The sequence below is a fragment of the Pipistrellus kuhlii genome, unplaced genomic scaffold (assembly GCF_014108245.1).
Source record: "Pipistrellus kuhlii isolate mPipKuh1 unplaced genomic scaffold, mPipKuh1.p scaffold_m20_p_109, whole genome shotgun sequence".
NCBI classification, from domain to species: Eukaryota; Metazoa; Chordata; class Mammalia; order Chiroptera; family Vespertilionidae; genus Pipistrellus; species Pipistrellus kuhlii.
Window position 1 is genome coordinate 1 of NW_023425415.1, and position 20,473 is coordinate 20,473.

The window sequence follows — 20,473 nt, forward strand, 5'->3', positions numbered from 1 at the left end:
TGGGGGCGGGCTTCAGCGCGCGGTTGACAAGGCCGATCCGCCGAGCCTTCGGCTGGGACCCGGCCCGCAGTACCTGAATGTGGGGGCCGGAGAGCAGCTTCCTCACTACCAAACAGGCTAATGCCCCTCAGGAAGTGGCCTGAGAAAATGGAAGCAAGCGTTGTTTCACTAAAGCTGTTACCAGGGACAGCGCTGGCCTAAGACGCATCCCAGCTACAGAGAACTATTTGCCTAGGGCCAATTCTGACTTAGGGCGTGTAGAGACTAATTTTTACTAGATTTGGTAAGAAGAGGAAGAAGAAAGTAAAGATAAAAATTATGATCAACAAATATATATCAAGTGAATCTAAAAATCAAGTGAATTAAAAATCGGAGGAACAGAATAAACTGGTGAATATAATAGAATCGGGCAAAGAAAGGGAGTAGATTGATAATTATTGGGGGGAAAGGGGTGCAGGAAGAGCAGGATTAAAATCGCACACCTATGGATGAGGACAATGGGAGGGAGGTAAGGGCAGAGGATGGGATGGGAATCAGGTGGAGGGGAGCTTTGGGGTAGGGGAAAGGAGAAACAATTGTAATAATCTGAACAATAAAGATATATTAATTTTAAAAAATTGTAAAATCAACTGTTACAAACCTGTCACCACTTGTGTATGCAAGTTTAGCTGAACTTCCTCCAAATCAACCAAAATACATAAGTAAATAGGATGCTAAAGTTGATTCAAACCCAAATTTTAATTTAAAAATATATATTTTATTGATTTTTTACAGAGAGGAAGAGAGAGAGTTAGAAACATCGATGAGAGAGAAACATCGACCAGCTGCCTCTTGCACACCCCTACCGGGGATGTGCCCACAACCAATGTACATGCCCTTGACCGGAATCGAACCTGGGACCTTTCAGTCCCCAGACCAATGCTCTACCACTGAGCCAAACCGGTTTCGGCTTAATTTTTTTTTTTTTAATCCTCACCCAAGGACATCTGCCCTGACCAGGAATTGAACCTGCAATCTTTTCAGTGTATGGGACTATGCTCCAATTAACTGAGCCACCCGGCCAGGGCTACAAATTTTGTATTAATCAAAACAACTTAGTTTTTTTAAGTCCTCATAGATGCTACATATAACATGAATGAATCTTGAGAACTTTTTTAAAAACATATTTATTGATTTCAGAGAGGGAGAGGGAGATAGAAACATCAATGATAAGAGAGAATCATTGATTGGCTGACTCTTACATGCCCCTTATTGGTGATCGAGCCCACAGCCAGGGCATGTGCCCTTCACAGGAATCGAACTTGGGACTCCAGTCTGCAGGCTGAGGCTTTATCCACTGAGCCAAACTGGCTAGGGAAATTCATTGTTCTTTTTAACAAGGAAATGTTATCACCTGACTTTACATAAGAAGTTAAAGTACCCAATTTTCTATCTGCTTTACAGAGTGAATTCATCAAAACTTTTAATCGGGGAGAAAAAGCTGTATTTCAAAACATGAAAAAACCAGTCCTGCCCTGGGTGGTGTGGTTGTTAGCGTGTCCTGTGCACCGAAGGGTTGTAGATTCCCAGGCAGGGGACATACCTAGGTTGTGGGTTCAATCCCTGGTCAGGTGCAAACAGGAGACAACTCATCAATATTTCTCTCTCATGTCAATGTTTCTTTCTTTTGTCCTTCCTTCCTAAAATCAATAAAGTAAAAAAAAAATTAAAAACCTCACAGCCCTTGCCAAAACCAGTTTGGCTCAGTGGATAGAGCGTCGGTCTGGGGACTGAAGGGTCCCAGGTTCAATTCCGGTCAAGGGCATGTACCTTAGTTGCAGGCACATCCCCGGTGCAGGGTGTGCAGGAGGCAGCTGGTCGGTGTTTCTCTCTCATCAATGTTTCTAGCTCTCTCTCCCTCTCCCTTCCTCTCTAAAAAATCAATAAAATATATTAAAAACAAAAACAAAAAAAACAACCACCTCACAGCCCTAAGAAAGTTTTAAATGAACTGGCCTTCATAACTAGGAAAGGGATTCAGGAGATAAACCACCCAGCAGAAGACTCTGTGTAAAAATGTTTATTTGTACTAATGTTTAGAATACGAGAACTGAAGAAAGAAAAGACACAACTCCAAAGCAACAGTGAATTAGGGCCTGCCCATGGCCAGGGAAGGCCACACCAGGTGTCCTAGCATGGAGGATCCCTCCCACTACGTAAGTGTTACCAGGCAGAAAAGTGAGTTATCAGGGTGTGAAGACCTTACCAGCTGCTAGTGAGTGTGCAGGGAAGAATGGGAATCTGTGTGGCTTCCCTGTGACCCGGGACCCAGGACCCACAGAACAGGAGGCAGAGACTCTCAATTCAGTAAGGGCAGGAGCTGAATACCAGGTCCAGGAAGAACAAAAAGGGGATTACGGAGGTAGGCTTTTTTATCGAGTTAAAAAACAGGCACATTGTCCAACATCTCCCTGTGACCCCCAAGCAGCTGGCCTGGACCCCTGATGCTTCCTCTCCCCACAAAACCTAAGGGAATAAGGAAGGGAAGGGAAGATAGGAAATTCCAATGGTGGGGAATGCTGCAGTCATCTGCGAGAGAAAGCCAGGTGAGCACAAGAGTCAGGGTGGAGCTGCTCCTCCCCCTGGATGGGACAGGCCAGAGCCCAGAGGGTGACCAAGAACCTACTGGCTTGGGCAAAGGATCCTCAGTAGCAGGAACAGAAGGCTCCAGAGCCACTCTGGGGGAAGAGCGTGGGGAGGCTAAGCAGCAGGAAGGGCGTGGAAAGCTCCTTGCAAGTTCCTCCTCAATTTACTCAGTTGCTCACCACCAGCTACTCCTGGTAGAGGCCCCAGCTTGACTCAGCCCTGGAGGAAGGGAAAACCCTGGGGACCAGTGTTGAGGCAAAGCTGAGAGAGGTGAGCTCCCCCCCTTTCTCAGTGGACACTGTGTGAACCCTGTGATCATCGGGCCAGGGCCCAAGGCAGGCAAAGTGAATGCACTTCCTGGAGAGCCATGAGAAGCCGGGCCCGCAGGGACACCGTGGGGCACATGTCGCTGTTCTCCCTGAGGGCCTGGGGCCAGAGGCAGCCAGAGCTGCCACTTTAGCTTGCTGCTGCCAAAGGCAGGTTGGCACAACCACCCCCAGGTTCTCTGGACTTTCGAAAGAGAGAAGGAAGGGGAAATGGGTTATGAAAAACAAGAGAGGAGGAACAGCCCTAGATGTCGGGGGGAACGGGGGATTGGCCACATCAAGAGGAGTTCTGGTTCTGATAGATGGAAGCTTTCTCCTTCAGCAGGTCCAGACACAAGTGGCAGCTCCAACTTCCTACAGAGAAGCACAATGAATAGGGTTAGGATGGCTCCCACACAATCTTAACCTGCTGTCCTTCCCCTCCCCACATCGTCTCTGTGTCAGGATGGGCTACAGGCAGGATGGGAGACGTTCTGCATAGCGAAAGGTCATAGCTATCCTGAGCGGGGAGACACTGCTAGGTCCTCAAACACCATGAAGAATAATTCTCAACGGAGATGAATCACCTGGAGGCCGGCTGGTGTGGCTCAGTAGTTGAGCATTAACCTGTGAACCAGGAGGTCACGGTTGAGTCTCAGTCAAGGCACATGCCCGGGATCTCCAGTAGGAGGCGTGCAGGAAACAGCTAATCAATGACTCTCTCATCACTGATGTTTCTCTCCCCCTTCCTCTCTCTGGAGCACACCACGCGTTTCTTCCCTCTTGAGTGTGCGCCTTTCTCTCCTTAACTACAAAGGTCCACACGAGACTTGCTCATGGATTTCTATAAAGGAGGGGTTTACACAGAAATCTGGTCGGAAGGGGCCTTGTGGAGAGGCAGCCACTTTTAACCCGGGGCCAACAGGCGGCAGCAGCTCATCTGGCTAACCGTCACTCTTCTCCAAGGCCCCCTTGTCTCTGACTTTTCAGTGAGTCACGTGAGCACCAGGGCTCGCTCTATTGCCTCTTCCATTCTACGCACTTCCTTTGTTTCACTGTCTCCAGTTTGAATAAACACTCTCAAAAGAAAAAACAACGAAAATCTGTCTTACCTTGGGAGCTAATTAAACTAGGTGCAGCTAGATTGGGCTGCGGAGCAGCCTGCCAACCCCTGACCTAGAGCCATCTGATGACTTCTAGGCCCTCTACCCCTAGCTGCCTGCAGCTCTCCACTCTGACAGTACTTCCAAAGGAAAGCCTTCTACAGTTAATGTAGAATTTACCAGTACATTTATGGTTTATGGTTAAAAAGGTAAAACACAGAACTCATTACTTCTCCCAAAGTAGATTTCTAAACTGAGCATGACAGCGGACAAGAGCAGCTGCTAAAAGACTCGGCCTTTGCTAGCGGCCTGCCTCTCCTGGGGGAGGGGAGGATCGCTATTGACCTTACAGGTTAGCTCACATCACACTCTCCTGCCTGGAAAGCTGGCCCACATCCTCTGTGCATAGTAACCGCTTCTGGCATTCACATCCTCCTGAGTAAGCTCACGGATTTCTATAAAGGAGGGCTTAGCACAGAAATTTGGCCGGAAGAGGCCTTGTGGAGAGGCAGCCACTTGGTGCCATCACCGGTCTCTTCAAAGAGCTCCCATAAGCGTGGAGCATTATTAAACAAACTACTGAAGGCCAGAGTGACCCATTCAGGCTCCAGGTTCAAGTCCCTTACAGACTGGGTGGAAATGAACACTAATTTGTCAGGTTCAAAGAGCTGATACCAAAACATCACTTCAGACAAGCTATGGAGTGAGTTTCCTGGACGAACGGGAGGAAAACAAATCACTCCTTCTGGCAACTGTTCTCTGCTCGGTATCTGCTCTCTCTCGGACTGTTGATCTTGTGTTTGCAAATTTATCTGGTGATAACGTGCAAACATGACACACTTGAAGTTGAAATTCTAGGAAAGCATTCTACACTGAGTGAAGGCAAAGTGCCTACTCCCCAATTTGGAAGGATATATTACTGTAAGAGAACTCATGTATTATACAGATGATGGTCCAAGTTACTGATAATTGTTCTGAGTAAAAGATCCAGGCAACCTACCTTCAGGAGGCTCAGACATGGGCGGAGTAAGACAGTACATGTGGTAGCCACGATCACAGTCATCACAGAAGAGCAGCTGGTCCTGGAGAGGGCACGATGGAAGAGCAGGGAGGAGGGGAATGACAATGGGCCTCAGGAAGGCCACTGGGGACCGGTAGGAAGGAGCCATGCAGACACTGCTGCTACTTCCAAGAAAGGTGAGATAGGTGCGGGTAAGGACAGACATGGGCATCTCTGCATAGAAACCACTGGTGTCCATCTCTACCCTACCAGCTGCCTAACTGATTTCATGGTCCTGTGTCCCCTACAATCTATTTTCCAGAGAGCAGCAAAGTTATCTTTTTAAAATATATGACATGCCACGTCACTGCCCTAACTAAACCCTCAGACCTGGTGGTCCTGCCTTCCAATCCCTTCCACCCGCTCTCCCAGGGCAAGACCCCCCCCCGGCTCCCCTGGCCTGTCCGCCTGAGTCTGCACTCATTGCTCCTTTCCTGAGAGCGCTCCACCTCAAGTCTTCCTGGACTGGCTCCTCGGTATCATCCAAAGCTCAATACCAACATCACCTCCTCAGAAAAGCCATCTCTGACTACCAAGTCGGCCAGTTTCTCTCTGCCACATTACTGCTTTCATTTTCTTCATGGCACATCATAAAAATGTCATTTCCTCGCTTATTCCCACAAGAATGTAAATTCCATGAAAACAGGGACCTTGTTTGGTGAGCTTAGTGTCTAGAATGGTATCTGACACCACGGAGATCATCGGTAAACGCCTGCCAAAGGAAGTTCCACCCAGGCTGCTGGGGAGGGGCAAGGAGGGAGTTAGCTCCCTTTCTAGAAAGCTCGCGTTGAGGGCGCTGTGGAGATGACAGTGAGAGCTGAGGAGCTGCGGGGAGGGCAGGGACACGCACGTCATTCTCGGAGGTGCCACAGATGTTGCAGCATTTGCACTCGATGCACTGCCAGCGGTAGGTCTTCACTGCTGCCATCATCACGGGGGTGAACTGCAGGCAGGACGGGTGCCCTGTGTGGGGGGAGGAGCGTAAAATAGGAGCTGGAAACGGGGAGAAGCGAGGTGACCTGGCTGACTGACAGCCACTGGACAGTGACAAGTCAAGGCCCTCTTGGGGCCTGGGTGCTGGCTGTGGCTGCCCTCGCCCTTGGAAGTACCTGAGCGGCCACAGTCGGAACAGGACACCAGCTCCTCAGGTTGTCCTGTCTTCTTGTTGATCTTTGAGTCCCCCAGGCAGAAGTCGCAGTAGTTGTTGGGCAGGGCCAGTCCATCGGGGCCCTTCTTGGCTGCAGTGAGAAAGAAAGCACTCTGATACCCCTGGGGACCGTGAGCTCCCTCAACATCCCCGAAAGGAGGGCTTCTCATAACCAGGCCGGCTCCTGCTTGCCCCCTTCTGACGCCTCCGCTTACATTTCTGCTCCTCGGACCGCTGGGAAACGGGGGTGGGCGGCTGAGAGTCTTCCTTGTCCTCGCCCTCCTCCTCAGCCAAGTGGGAGTGGGCATAGTGGTAACTGAGGCCTGGCCGGTTCTTGTAACGTTTTCCACAGACTGAGTGGGGAGAAGATTGCAGAGAAAGGTATTAGGGTCCAAGGGCGCCACACCCTCTCCCTAAGCTGTGGGCTCCACCTGAGGCAGACAACCAACCCCACCCGTCAGCTGTGTTCTGGGACAGGCTGCTTCTCCTTGGTCAGGAGCATCGGGCCCTGGGGCTCTCCAGCTTCCGTGGCTCTTCTCCCTGCTAACCCCCAGCCCATGGCCACCTCTCCTCTCCCACACTGGCTGTCCGAGCCCTGGCCCCACAGCACGTGCCCTGGGGAGTCTGGGAGCTCCAGGGCAGGGAGCAAAGGGAGTGTCTACAGCCTTGTGATATGACAGGAAGGAGAGGAAAGGTAAGAGAGATAATCCAAACTTTCCCGCCTCTTAGTAAACGTGGGAGGCTCATATATTACTATAACACCCCATATGCAACACGGAGCCCATCTCAGCCCAAAGTGGACAAAGGTTTAGGGCCTGGCTCTCTTGGAGATAACCTGTCAACTGAGTCTGCAAGGTAGCTGGCCCCGAAAGAAATTCAAAGACACTCCCAACCAACCAGTGCCGGCCCAAGCCCACCAACCAGCAAGGAAAGCAGAGCTCCACCAGGCACCTGGGACTTCAGAGCAGTGAGACCAAGAGGAGCCCGGGAGCCAGCAGGAAAGGAGTGGGAAGAGGACGGGAGGAGGAGATGATGGGAACGTTAGCTCACCAGCAAGGGCTGTTTGGGGGAAGGGGAGCAGAGGGATCTGTTTGTAACCGGTTTCTTAGAATGCTTTTGAAGCCACTCCATGCAGTGGGCCTGAGCAGCCCTAGCAGCAGGTTTGTGGGAGACAAGCAGTGGGAAAGGCAGCTCCAGGACTGGAGCACAACAAAGGCCCATTGCTCCCATCCCCAAGCCATTCCAGAGACTTAAATTAAACCAGCATCACAGGAGATGAGAAAGGCAGGAGGAACCAGGGAGGAGGGAAGAAGGGAGAGGAAAACCAAAAGTCTGAAAAGTGGAGAGAGCTACCTCTCTGGGGCGCTTTCGAGGTATGCTTTTGTTTGAAACTATCTGAAAGACAGAAAGAAAAGTCATGAGAAGAAGGCCTTGTACACTTGAGACAGGAGCAGCAGCAGCGGGAAAGCGGAGCAAACGAGAGAGAAACCTCAGCGGCGATGGTGCTCCGGGGTGGAGGGACAGAAGGGGAGTCAGAGCAAAGGGGGCGAGAGGACAGACAGTGACAAACTGGGAGTTGGACTTCTGGGCCCTGGCTGCCTGGCCAGCAGACCTGATGCCATCTCTCAAGAGGTGATCCTGCCCGCTGTGCGCCTTCACCAGCCTCCAGCCCCGGGGACAGCAGTCTCCCTGAGCATGCGGGGCACCCCCCTCGGAGCAGAGGTCCCGGAGGGGACCAGTTGGCAGGCAGGACCGGAGTCCAGGCTTGTTTCACCGCGCTGAGCAAGAACACAGCCCTCCCTCCTCACATCCTGAGCAGGAGCTGGGTCCGAGGCAAGGACTACCCACCACTCAGGAGGCACTCACTGTCACAGGCATAGGGCTTGTCTCGGTCCTCTAGGATGGAGGCGTCCAGTTTCTTACGGGCACTGCTAACGCCTTTCCCCTGCCAGAAAGAGCACAGAGCTGCTCTCACTAAGGCGTCTGGGCCTAAGGAGGGTAAACTCTCCGGGAGTGGCTGCTGACCTCACGTGAACCCACGGCTCCCTGCCCCAGGCCGCAGGCAGCACCTGGCCCCTCACCTTGGATTTCCCTTTGCCCCGACGCTTGGGAGTGTCTTCTTCATAGTCCTCGTCATCGAGGTCATCCAGGAAGTCGTCCGGCTCTAGGATCCGCTGAGGAGGGAGGAGGTCAGAGTTAGGATGGCAGAAGTAATGTACGTCCGAAAGTGCCCCCAACGGCAGCGGCAAGGCTACCAGAACCTCCTTCGTGACCTGTCTCTCCCTCCAGCCTCCTTTCTCACTGCTGCCCTCTCCCTTCCGTGTTTTGGGCTCTCCCTCCTCTGTGCCACTCATTTCCCCTAGCCTGGAATGCCTTTCCCACGGTTTCCACACAACTTTCCCCGATACCCCAAGTACCATGCCCCCTCCTGCCTCTGATCTGCTCCCCGGAAGCACCTCATGTTCGAGATTTAGAACCTTCCTGCTCAACTGTGTGGACGTACGGGGGATTTCTGTTAACTGCCGTTTCAGCCTCTGTATGTGAACTGGGGACCAGTACCTACTTCCCAAGGTTGTATAAATTGGAGAAAATGATGGAAAAGCACTTTGCACCGTGCCTGGAGCAGTTTTAGCTCTTATCATTTTATGTATAATTTTATGTGCCTGTTGGCAGGGACCAGGTCTATGTCACTTATGTAACCCCAGGCCCCCAGAACCTTTGTGCAGATGGGTGAGGGAGCGCCTGAACTTAGAAGGAAAGGAGCGGGGACGGCTGGGTGGTGAGTGAAGCTGGCATACCTGGCACTAACAGGGAACCAGCAGAACTCGGGGGCCTGCCTCTGCCACAGCTTGCCTCCGTTCTGCTCAGGCCTCTCCCGAGAAGGCTCGTCACCAGCAAAGCTCCCTTAGCCAAAGTGCTCACTTGTACCTTCCGTGCTCGGCTGTTGGTCACAGGAAACTCGCCTAGGCTGTCATCATCAACTCGGGGGTCTGGGGCACCTCGCTTCTCCAGGGGGTCAGTGCGCAACAGAGCCTCTAGACTGCTGCCGTCCTGAGAGATCAGCCCCTCCTTCTTCAGGGTCTGGTCCGTGTCTGCGGGCAAGGTCAGGAGTAGGCAAGACTCAGAAGGGCTGAACGCAGACCGAGTGGTCTACAGAGTGCTAGGCCAGTCACAGGCCAGGCACTGTCTCTGGCCTCTGGCTGCCCCAGACCCAGGACACCCTAATTCACTGGGCACCATAGTTATCTGTCTCTTCTACTAGACCGAGTTCTTTAAAGAACAGATCACATCTTATTCATGTTAGTATCCTCACAATCTAGCATTGTCACCGGTACATAACAGGTTAGCGGCCTCCTCGCACGCAGCAGGCCACGGCCTGCTCAGGAAGGTGGGCTTGCCTGGTTTGATAGATGGGAAAGAGAGCCTGGGGTCCTCAGGAGGGTGGGCTCGCCGCTTTTTCCGCCAGCGCCGGGCAGGGTACGAGTACAGCTGCCCAGAGGCCAATCCTGTGGAAGGGAGAGAGAGAAGTCAAGCCCTAACCCGGTTCTAGAAAATAATGGCAAACACTTTCTAGATGAGTAGGCCCCAGGAGTTCTAGAGCAAGGGAGGCACAATGGCAGTGCCGGGGCGGGGGTGGTGTGGTAACTTATAGAAAAGAAAAACATGTGAACTAGGGGCCTTGGCTAACACATAACTCTGCAGGAGCCCAGCAATAGCCTCAGTCCTGCAGAGAACCGAGAGCTGGTATAAACCTGTCTGCTTCCTCCTCCCGCGCTTCTATCGATAATCACGGGAGACCATGCTCACCATGGTGGGAAGCAGGGAAACCCTCTCAGCTGGCTCACCCTAAATGAGGAAGCCCCTTCCCCTGTGCTCCTGGCCTGAGCCTCACCTGGACCCCGGTGGCGCTTCTCCATCCAGATGTAACAGTTGCTCTGGGCTACTCCGGTCTGCGAGTCCAAGAAGGGCAGGCGCACGCTGCGCTCGGCACAGAGACGGGCATTGTAATTGTGGCACTGCTCCATGGCATCTTTGTAGTACTGCTCCCCGAGGCTGCAGTAGAGACAACAATCAGGGGTGTGTCCGTGCTGGGGGTGTGCGCGGGGCACAGGTGCTGAACTATCCCTCCCCCTTCCCACCTGCTTCTCCAGAAGGCTCAAGGGGCTGGGAGACTGCGGCTTTGGCTCCATCTGCCTCCATCGCTGCCTCAGGGGACACCGAGCCCCTCCACTAAGCCAGTAGGAGAAAAGGCGCTTAACAGGCAACTACTATTGGCAACACGATTTCTTCATGTGTCTCATCAGACTTAAGTGTAATTCACAAAGAGAACTAATGCTTATTTTGGGCTTTCATGAGTCTTAACCCCGTGCCACTCAAGATGCCATTTCTAAAGGGAATCAAGAAAGAAATAAGGAAAAAAAAATGCTATTTCTCTTAACCCTCATGCTCTGAGAAGCAGTGGTTAGTTCCTTTTTATAAAAGGAAATGAGTTCAACAAGGTCTGGGAGACCTACTAAAACAGTTAGCAAACTACAGTATACCTGTACAATGAAATCATATTTAGCCATAAAGAAGAAAGCTCTTCATGTACTGATATTGAATAATCTCCAAGACAACTAGGGGGGAAAAACACAAGGTAAGGTGTTGACAAGTGTTACAGGATGCTACCATTTATGGAACAAAGAGGAAGAAAAGAAACTGTAGGCCTCCAGGAAGAAAAACCAGGTGATTAGGGGATTTTCTCCTACTTGCTCTTTTATATCTTTTGAATGCTGAACTAGGTATTTATAGGTATTTACTTATCCAACTATTTAATTCTGTATACTAAAAGTTTAGAGTCAATGGAAAAAAACCTGGACTTCCCTGAAAACTACTTTTTTTTAAAAAGCCTATTATTTTAATTTACCAACATCCAACATGTACTTTATTTTTGAACATATAATTGCAGAAAGTAAAGATCAACTTTACTTTTGCAGGGAACATTTAGTTGTCTTAAATTATATATTGCAAAATTATAAAGGAATTATTAAACTCATATTAATTCATATTGATATAAATTTATAAGATATGCACATAACCAATTTTTAAAAAATGGGTGCAATAAATTAAAATAGTAATGGGCCTAGAGCAAAGAACATCCTTGCATGATATTATTCTACAATGTCATTATAAATTTTGATATTTTACAAGAGCATGTTGTGTATTTATCCCAAACAAACTTAAATGAATTCTTTGACTGTTTGGCAGCAATTTAAAAAGGACATGAAAGGACTTAATTCCTTCCACTGTGTGGAGGGCCCCTTGAGAAGGCACTTAAGCATTCTATATTGGCCCTTCTTTCCTTATTTGCAAAGAGGGATCCTCTTCTCACAATCCAATTGCCCACAGCTGGTTGCTTGAGTTTTCAGTTCATGCTGAGGTTGAAGCCTCATGGTGGATGGTGCCATGGGTCTGTCTCACAATGGTGTGAGCTGGGCCCTCCCTGGAGAAGAAACCTGGGTTCCCCAAGATATGTGATCAATGCCGGGGCCCACCAGCAGGCGAGGGGATCCCAAGGCAGGTCTGGGCATGGAGGCCATAGGGGCATAGGCTACCAAGGAGACGGAGCTGAACCTCTCATCACCCAGCATGGCCCGGAGGATGGCCCGGAGGATGGCTGGTTAGTCAATGACGGGTAAGACTCCTCTAGGGAGGGGCGACCTAAGCCAGGCACAGCCGCAGGGGGCCATCAGGAAGGAACTTGGGGATGAACGGAGGTGTGGCAAAGATCCTCACCCCCACCCCCAACGTTACAGGGGCTTGAACACTCGCTCCTTTTGAGGGAGGTCTCCTGCCCCATGGCTGCTTCGCGCTTCCCATGCCCAGCTCAAATCAGGACCCAGGCAACAAACAGATTTGGCCCAGCTCAGACTGAGACCCAGCTACAAACAAGAGACTTGGCCCAGCTAAGACTGAGACCCAAGCAACAGAAAAGTGGTTGATGGCAGCTGCCCTATATTTAAATCCAGTCTAACACCAGGAATGCTTAGAACTTTCTCAAGGATGCATATAATCCTTTCCATTAATATTTACAGGGTAAATTAAGATTATTGTTAAAGTATTAAATTTGACAGTAAAATAGTCAAGTTTTCAGATTAATTTAAATTGGCTAAATGAAATAAGTGAATATTCAAGATAATTTAATTGGCTGAAACCGGTTTGGCTCAGTGGTAGAGCGTCGGTCTGCGGATTGAAAGGTTCCAGGTTCGATTCTGGTCAAGGGCATGTACATTTGTTGCGGGCACATCCCCAGTAGGGGGTGTGCAAGAGGCAGCTGGTCAATGTTTCTCTCTCATTGATGTTTCTAGCTCCTCTATCCCTCTCCCTTCTTCTCTGTAAAACAATCAATAAAATATATTTTAATAAATAAATATTTAATTGTACAAAAAGCTGTTCCTAAAGTATTAACCAAAATTTCTATTGGTAGTTCATTTCATGGTAAAATTGCTTAACATACCATTAACCCTAAAGTAATCACATTTTTGTGCAAAAATTAAAATGTAAAGTTATCAAAACTGCATTATAAAAATTTTTCCAAAAGCCTTCTAATAATTAAATAAAAAGGGAGGATAGCAGAATATATCCTGTAAGAAATATCCTATAATTTGTACACAGATAATAATTTAATTAAAAAAATTTTAAAAAAGAAAAAGATAGCCGAAGCCGGTTTGGCTCAGTGGTAGAGCGTCAGTCTGTGGACTGAAGGGCCCCGGGTTCGATTCCGATCAAGGGCATGTACCTTGGTTGCGGGCACATCCCCGGTAGGGGGTGTGCAAGAGGCAGCTGGTTGCTGTTTCTCTTTCATCGACGTTTCTAGCTCTCTATCTCTCTCTCTTCCTCTCTGTAAAAAAATCAATAAAATATATTTTTTTAAAAAAAGAAAAAAGAAAAAAAAAGATATATCCTATAAGTAAATTATATCAGGCCTTAATTGATTTTAAAATCTTTGCTTTAAAAAATTTTTACTCAAAAATTAATTTCCATTTGTAATATTAACAGCAAGACAGTCATGAAAAACACACATGATATCAAAATAAGCCATAGGAAAATCATTTGGACAAAAAAAAATCAAAAAGGGTCCCAAATCTAATTTATAGAAATGATTTCTTTATTAACCTCTGGTCGAGAATATGTTTATATTTCCAGAAAACTCCAAGACTGTATGGATTCCTACAACAACGCATCCCAGAGAGGACCTGATAGAATTGTTTCAGCCACAGAATAAGCAGTGGCCCACAAGAACAGAGAAATAGTCCAGATAGAAAGATGTGAAGATGCCTTGCCACGATAGCAGTCAGCACCTGTGCATTGCCCAGGACCAAGGGCAAGGAAAGTCCGTGTGCATGCGCTTCTATACCACGTATGCACCTCCTTCTGCATAGAAATCAAAATGTATACTGTTTTTACCAAGACCCTGACTTGGGGTCTTGCTTTATTTCTAACACAGGGAATGGTATTCACTGCCACATTAAAGGAAGAAGTTAATAGTAATGGTGTTTCTGTTCCTAAAATATGATACATTGGGACATGTTCCTTAAAAATGTGCTTAGAGCCCTAGCTGGTTTGGCTCAGTGGATAGAGAGTTGGCCTGCAGACTAAAGGGTCCTGGGTCTGATTCCAGTCAAGGGCACATGCCCAAGTTGCAGGCTCAATCCCTAGCAGGGGGTGTGCAGGAGGCAACCGATCAGTGATCCTCTCTCATCATTGATGTTTTTATCCCTCTCCCTTCCTCTCTGAAATCAATAAAAATATTAAAAATAGAATGCCGAAACCAATTTAGCTCAGTGGATAGAGCACTGGCCTTCAGACTGAAAGGTCCAGGGTTCAATTCTGGCCAAAGGCATATACCTTGGTTGAGGGCACATCCCCAGTGGGGGTTGTGCAGGAGGCAGCTGATCGATGTTTCTCTCTCATCAATGTTTCCAAATCTCTCTCTCTCTCCCTTCCTCTCTGTAAAAAGTTAATAAGATATATTTTTAAAAAATAAAATAAAATATATTTGATTGGCTGACTCCTGCACGCCCCCCACAGGGGATGGAGCCCACAACCTGGGCATGTGCCCTGACCAGGAATCAAACCTTGATCTCTTGTGTCATAACTCGATATGCAACCACTGAGCCACACTGGTTGGGCTCAATTTGAAACTGTAATCAAGGGTAAACCTTTAAGTGGTCTAAAAGCTGGAAAACTGCACAGTGCCAGTTATCTGGTTCTAAGCATGCTTATGGAAACAATCCTTTAGCACTGGAGCTTAAACTATAACAATTCATATTTACATATCTTATCCATCTTCAACAGAGATTTCTTTTTTTTTCCTTTTAATATATTTTATTGATTTTGTACAGAGAGGAAGGGAGAGAGATAGTTAGAAACATCGATGAGAGAGAGTCATCAATCCGCTGCCTCTTGCACACCCCCTACTGAGGATATACCCGCAATCAAGGTACATGCCCTTGACCAGAATCGAACCCGGGACCCTTCAGTCCACAAGTCGACGCTCTATCCATTGAGCCAAACCGGTCCCGGCAAGAGATGATTTCTTTCTCACAGTAACTCCAGTACCAAGGAAGGTGTCTGGGCATCTTGATTTGACTTGGGAGTAAAAAGACCTGACTTGGCTAAAAGCCATCAAATGTGAACATCGAATCAAACCATGGGGTCTCCAGTGCCTCTGCTATAGACAGGGGAGGTTGGGCTGGATAAGTCCCAACATATTCCACGGGAGGAGACTCAGGAAAAGCTGGACAGAGTAAGTCTGTGTTGCTTATGTCGGTATCTTGAGCTACACCAACAAATCCTTCTGGAACCTGAGGGGGGAGGGGTTCACTGAGCAGCTGCAATCGACCACTTAGGCCCAGCTTAGCACGTTCCCAGCAACTGAAAAAGTCACACCACACACAAGGCAGTGACTCCACAAGACAGTCTGCATGCTTCAGCAGGCTGAGTGACTGTAATTTGAGGTAGGCATAAATCTTGTGCTGGAGTGGAGAGAATGGAACAGGCTCACATTTGCTCGCCTTTAGGAGGCAGCCACGGCCTCATAATCAGAGGAAAATTGGATAAACAAGGCTGATGCAGCAGCTCCTTTGTGTCTGCTGATGGGAATTGCTACTGACACTGGAAGTCAAACGGAAGGAAGGGCCAGGCCGGCTGAGAGCTGCCAAGTCAAAGCAAGGAGGCTGGGAACAGCCTGAGGGGAATGCATGAGAGATGTTTTACCAAAGTTTTTATGAGTTCAGTGAAATCTCAGAAGGTGGGACAAACTGTCTTGTGGGTAAGAGGGGTGGGAATAAAACCAGTTGGGGGGAGACAGGACCTGATGAGGACAGAGCAAGAGAGAATGAGAGGGCTCTTTTCTCTGTATCTTGTTACCTAACAGGTTTCAAAACTAGTCAACAGCCACAGATATTTACCACCATTATTTTACCCTAGTAAATACCTTAAAGACTGTTTCAATTTTGAGGCATTTGGAGTTCACAGAATTTATAAATAGGAAAATTCTTCTCCCAGAACAAGATGTAAGTCAGAGCCAGCTGGTGTGGCTCAGTTGATTGGGCATCCCCTGTGCACCCAATGGTCTCAGGTTGGATTTGCCTGGGTTTTCTGGCTCAGTCCCCAAAGGGGGCATGAAGGAGGTGGTCAACTAATGTCTCTCTCTTATATCAGTGTTTCTATCTACCCCATCCCTTCCTCTCTCTCTAAAAATCAAATTTAAGGTTTTTTTAAAAAAAAGATGTAAGCCCTAACCGGTTTGGCTCAGTGGATAGAGCGTCGGCCTGCAGACTGAAGGGTCCCAGGTTTGATTCCGGTCAAGGACATGTACCTTGGTTGCAGGTACATCCCCAGTGGGGAGTGTACAAGAGGCAGCTGAATGATGTTTCTCTCCCATCGATGTTTTTAAACTCTCTATCCCTCTCCCTTCCTCTCTGTAAAAAAGTCAACAAAATATACCGTATTTTCCGGCGTATAAGACGACTTTTGAAACGAAAAAAAGTCAACCGAAAATCGGGGGCAAAAGACCAAAATTGCACAAAAATTACCTGCAGATCTTGACGGCAAAGTAAGTCTTTTCTTTGAAGTGGGGGGTAGTCTTATACAGCGAATATAGGCCTACACCTATGTTTTAACTGTAAAATTAGGGGGTCGTCTTATAAAAAATAAAATAAAAAGATGTAAGTTAGAAAAGATGAGCTAGTAGTCCTGACCTCGATGTACAACTCAGCTATCAGAAGACGAGGCACACCATGATCAAGAAAAGCAATGGAACAGCATTTTTCCCAGGCGGGAATGGTACTGAGAGAATGGAGGCTCCTTTTGAAAGGGGAAGATCTGTAGGAAAATGCACTGTGATCCACAGCCCTCTGCAACCAGAACCACAGAGGACAGTGCTGGTTTCTCATTACCAGCATTCAGGAACCAGTGCCTGGTGACCCTCACAAGCTCTACAGCTCTTAAAAGAGAAATAAGATGTCATGCTCTAGCCAAGACCAGTTTGGCTCAGTGGTAGAGCATCGGCCTGCGGACTGAAAGGTCCCAGGTTCGATTCCGGTCAAGGGCATGTATGTTGGTTGCGGGCACATCCCCGGTAGGGGGTGTGCAGGAGGCAGCTGGTCGATGTTCCTCTCTCATCGACGTTTCTAGCTCTCTATCCCTCTCCCTTCCTCTCTGTAAAAAATCAATTAAAAAATATATATATATATATTTTTTTTTTAATATATATTTTTTTTTCACTACAGCCCAGCCAGCATGGCTCAGTAGACCTGGGAACCAGAAGGTCAGGGTTCGATTCCTGGTCAGAGCACATGCCATGCCCAGCTTGCTCCCCAAAGGGGAGGCAGCGTATCAATGATTTTCTCTCTCATCACTGATGTTTCTATCTCTTTCCCTCTCCCTTCCTCTCTGAAATAAAGAGATCTTTTTTTAAAAATCTCACTACATATAACTCTCAAAATCTAGGCAAGTCTGACGTTCCCCAGTATGGTAAGATTTCCAAGGTATTAGCTTTATTTTTTCGGGAAGCACAAAACCTGTGTAAAACCTCTCCTTTCCATGGGATGGGGGGAGTCAACAAAGAGAGAGGCAGACAGAGAAAGAAAGAACATCTGAATCAGGAAAAATAAGTACACAAGTGGTAGATCAACAGCATCATTTCTAAAGGGAGGGAAATGTGTGCAGGGAGCTGGGGAAGCTGGAGTGGGCAGATCAGAGAGGAAGATGATAATGTTGGGAGGATGGCTGGCTGGCTGAAAGCAGGGGGATCCAGCTAAAAGCAAGTAAAAAATAAAATTAAAAAAAAAAAAAAACACAAACCACAGGAGGAGGAGAAGGCACTTAGCTTAATGGAAGTGGGAAAGCATTCTCAAAGAAAAGGCTCCAGGCGGGGCGGGGGGAGCTGTCCTCTTACTAGCAGGCTCCGGGGAAGTGAGCTCAGCCCACCACAAAGCAGACGGGAAGCCGTGGGTCCCTAAGAACAGTTCCCAAGCCTGTACCTCGTCAGCCCATCAAAACCCACAAGCCCTAACCAGACGACCAGACACCTCTGCTTTCCGATCCATCCGGCTCCAAGGCCGACGGGAAAGGAGCCGCTCTATTCGCCCCGGGCATGAACCCGTGTCCATGCTCATTCCGAGTCCTCTTCGGGGAGGAGGCTGGGCTGAAGCAGGTCCCAAAGCATTTCTCCCTCGCAGGTCCCAGGCCTTTCTCCATTTCCCCAACAATATTAACTTTAACTTGGCCCGAAATCTGCCGGCACAGGTATGCCCGCCGTGCAGACAGCGGCTGTGGCCTCCCGGGCGGCCGGCGGCTCCGGTCCATCCCCGGGCGGCGATGGCGGGATGCGCCGGCGCAGAGACCCCTTCCCCTGGTTCCTCCCCTGGTTCCTGCTCTTCAACGAATCCTCGCCGGGCATGTTTTCGGTGCTGGGTACCTGATGCCCAACACCCCCACCCCCACGTCGCGCAGCTGTTTAGGCAGAAACAGTCCCGCGGTCCTAACCGCGCCGAGCTGCCGGGCGGCGGCTTCAGGCCGGCCGCGGGCGGCCCGCGGGAGATCGGGGCCGGCTCCGGGGACCCGGTCGGGCCCGGGCCGCCCTCGGCCAGGCTCCCCGGACTGCGACGTCTCGGGGCGACCCCGGGACAGGGTTCCTCGGACGCGGCAAGGGCGCCCCGCTCTGGAAACGGCCGGCTGAAGGGATGCTCAGGCCGCACAGCCCCGCCGAGCCCAGGAGGCTGCCCGCGGGGGGCTCCCGGTGCCCCTCGGGGCCGCCGCAAGTTTCCAAAGAGGCGCAGCGTCTTCTCCGGACTCTCCCGCCGCCTCCCCGGGGGGAGCCCCAACATGGCCTCCCCGGGCACGTCCCGCTCCTCGCCTCGTCCCTTCCCGCGCCACCCTCTCCTCCCAGACCCTCTACAGGACCTCCCGGCCCAGGAGAGAGAGAAACGACCACTCACAGCTTCACTACATTTTCCACCACCGCCGCCATCTTCCCTGCTCCTCTCCCTCAGGCCGGGAGGCCCGGAGCCCGAACGCGCAGGCGCGGGGACCTAACGGGGGACCCAGTTTCCTATCCTCTGCGCAGGCGCCGCCCGGGCGCGCGCCCTCGAGAGCGGGCGGCGGAGGACGGGCTTCGCGCCGGACGCGCAGGCGCAACGGACCAGGGGCGCGCGTGCGCGCCGCGCCGCCCGCTCCGTCCCCGCCTTCCAATGGGAGGCCCGAGGTGGCCCAGGTGGGCCCCGAGCGTCCCGTTACCTCGCCGACCTTTAACCTGTGGTTAACCCTTTGCTGCCATCACAGGCGGGGCGGGCGTGGGCAGCGGAAGATGATAGCGCACAGTCCACTTGGGATGCCGAACGTGGCCATTTTAGGGAGAGGAACGTTAGCGCCCAGAACTGGCTAATTCTCTGGCCTGCATATGGGGGTCTGCTCAGGAACCCCGCCTTCCCGCCAGCAGCATCACTGTACCTGCCTCTTCCCCCTGGCCTCCTGCTCCTCTGAGCTGGGCCCTCCGCCGAGGTGCCGAGCTTCCCTCCGGCTGAAGTATGGTACGGTAGCGATCCTCTCAGGTAGAGACTGCAGTTTTGGGTGTTTTTTAAAAATATATATTTTATTGATTTTTACAGAGAGGAAGGGAGAGGGATGGAGAGCCAAAAACATCGTTGAGAGAGAAACATCAACCAGCCGCCTCCTGCACACACACACACACACACACACCCCACTGGGGATGTGCCCACAACCCAGGTACATGCCCTTGACCAGAATCAAACCTGGGACCTTCAGTCCACAGGCGGACGCTCTATCCACTGAGCCACACCGGTTTTGGCTGCAGTTTTAACTTTAACCCTGCTGTTCTGGGTTCTGTACTTACTTGCTCGCTAAAACAATAGAAAGGTCATTTTGATTTTCTGAGCTTATGTATGCTATCCCAATCTATTGAATACTCCATGGATGGTGGTTTGCATACCCCATTGATTGTGATCTTACCGGTTATCTAGGCACATTCTTCTGTACCTGAGAACCAGGACAGCACAATTACCCTCAATTGCCTCAGTGGCTCCAGATAATGTGTTTCTGTTGATTCAGTGATCCGTAGACCCAAAACTATACTTAATCTGTATAGATAACTAACTTGCTCAATTTCGCTTCTGTAACTGCTTTGGGCAAACCAGGTTCCTCATTCCAAACCCAAAGATGTAATCGGTACCTTTGTGGTATTCTGTTACCAGATGTGGCGAGCATTTCAGGGCTGCGAGATTTGGAGTGCTGATTGGCCCCTCCTAAGCCACCAGCCTTTAATAAAAGACTCCATAATAGACTTCTTGGTGAGGTGCCCTCTGTGAGATTCGGGGTAAACTACAACACCGCACTTAACCCTCTTCCTGTACCACTCACTTCTCTTCACTGTCGAATCATGCAAATGTGTGTACAAACATGGCTTAGTATTAAAAAAAAAAAAAAAAAAAAAAAAAAGCAAACCTCTTCCTTTAGCCCATGATTGCCTTTGATTTTTTTTCACCTTTTTATAGCTGGTGTTCTGCTTATACTTCCTATTTCTGTTGACTTATTTCCAAGTCTTTCCACCGAATTTAAAGGGTGTTTTGTACCCAAGTCATTTGAAACCGCTCCTAAAAAGTCACCATGACGTCCATTTCAATAAGTTAGAGATCCCTTCTCTGTTGTCCTCAACAGCCTGTCAACTCCC

The 20,473-nt window shown here is 49.6% G+C and overlaps 1 protein-coding gene across 3 annotated transcripts; it reads right to left on the reverse strand.

The window, feature by feature from the left end:
• Positions 1-2,044: 2,044 nt before the first annotated feature.
• Positions 2,045-18,878, reverse strand: LOC118714940 (zinc finger protein ubi-d4). Of its 3 annotated transcripts, none has more exons than XM_036430431.2 (12): positions 18,726-18,878; positions 10,133-10,293; positions 9,639-9,746; positions 9,169-9,332; positions 8,322-8,414; positions 8,107-8,185; positions 7,594-7,635; positions 6,456-6,593; positions 6,203-6,331; positions 5,944-6,056; positions 5,034-5,115; positions 2,045-3,305 (listed from the first exon to the last, which is right to left on the reverse strand). In XM_036430431.2, exons 1-12 carry the CDS (start codon positions 18,755-18,757, stop codon positions 3,229-3,231), a joined length of 1,218 nt encoding a protein of 405 aa, XP_036286324.1. In that variant the 5' UTR covers positions 18,758-18,878; the 3' UTR covers positions 2,045-3,228. The 3 variants fall into 3 exon arrangements, with proteins under 3 accessions (XP_036286324.1, XP_045434852.1, XP_036286325.1); XM_045578896.1 differs by lacking the exon at positions 18,726-18,878 and adding an exon at positions 10,380-10,398; XM_036430432.2 differs by lacking the exon at positions 7,594-7,635.
• Between the last annotated feature and the right edge of the window lie 1,595 nt (positions 18,879-20,473).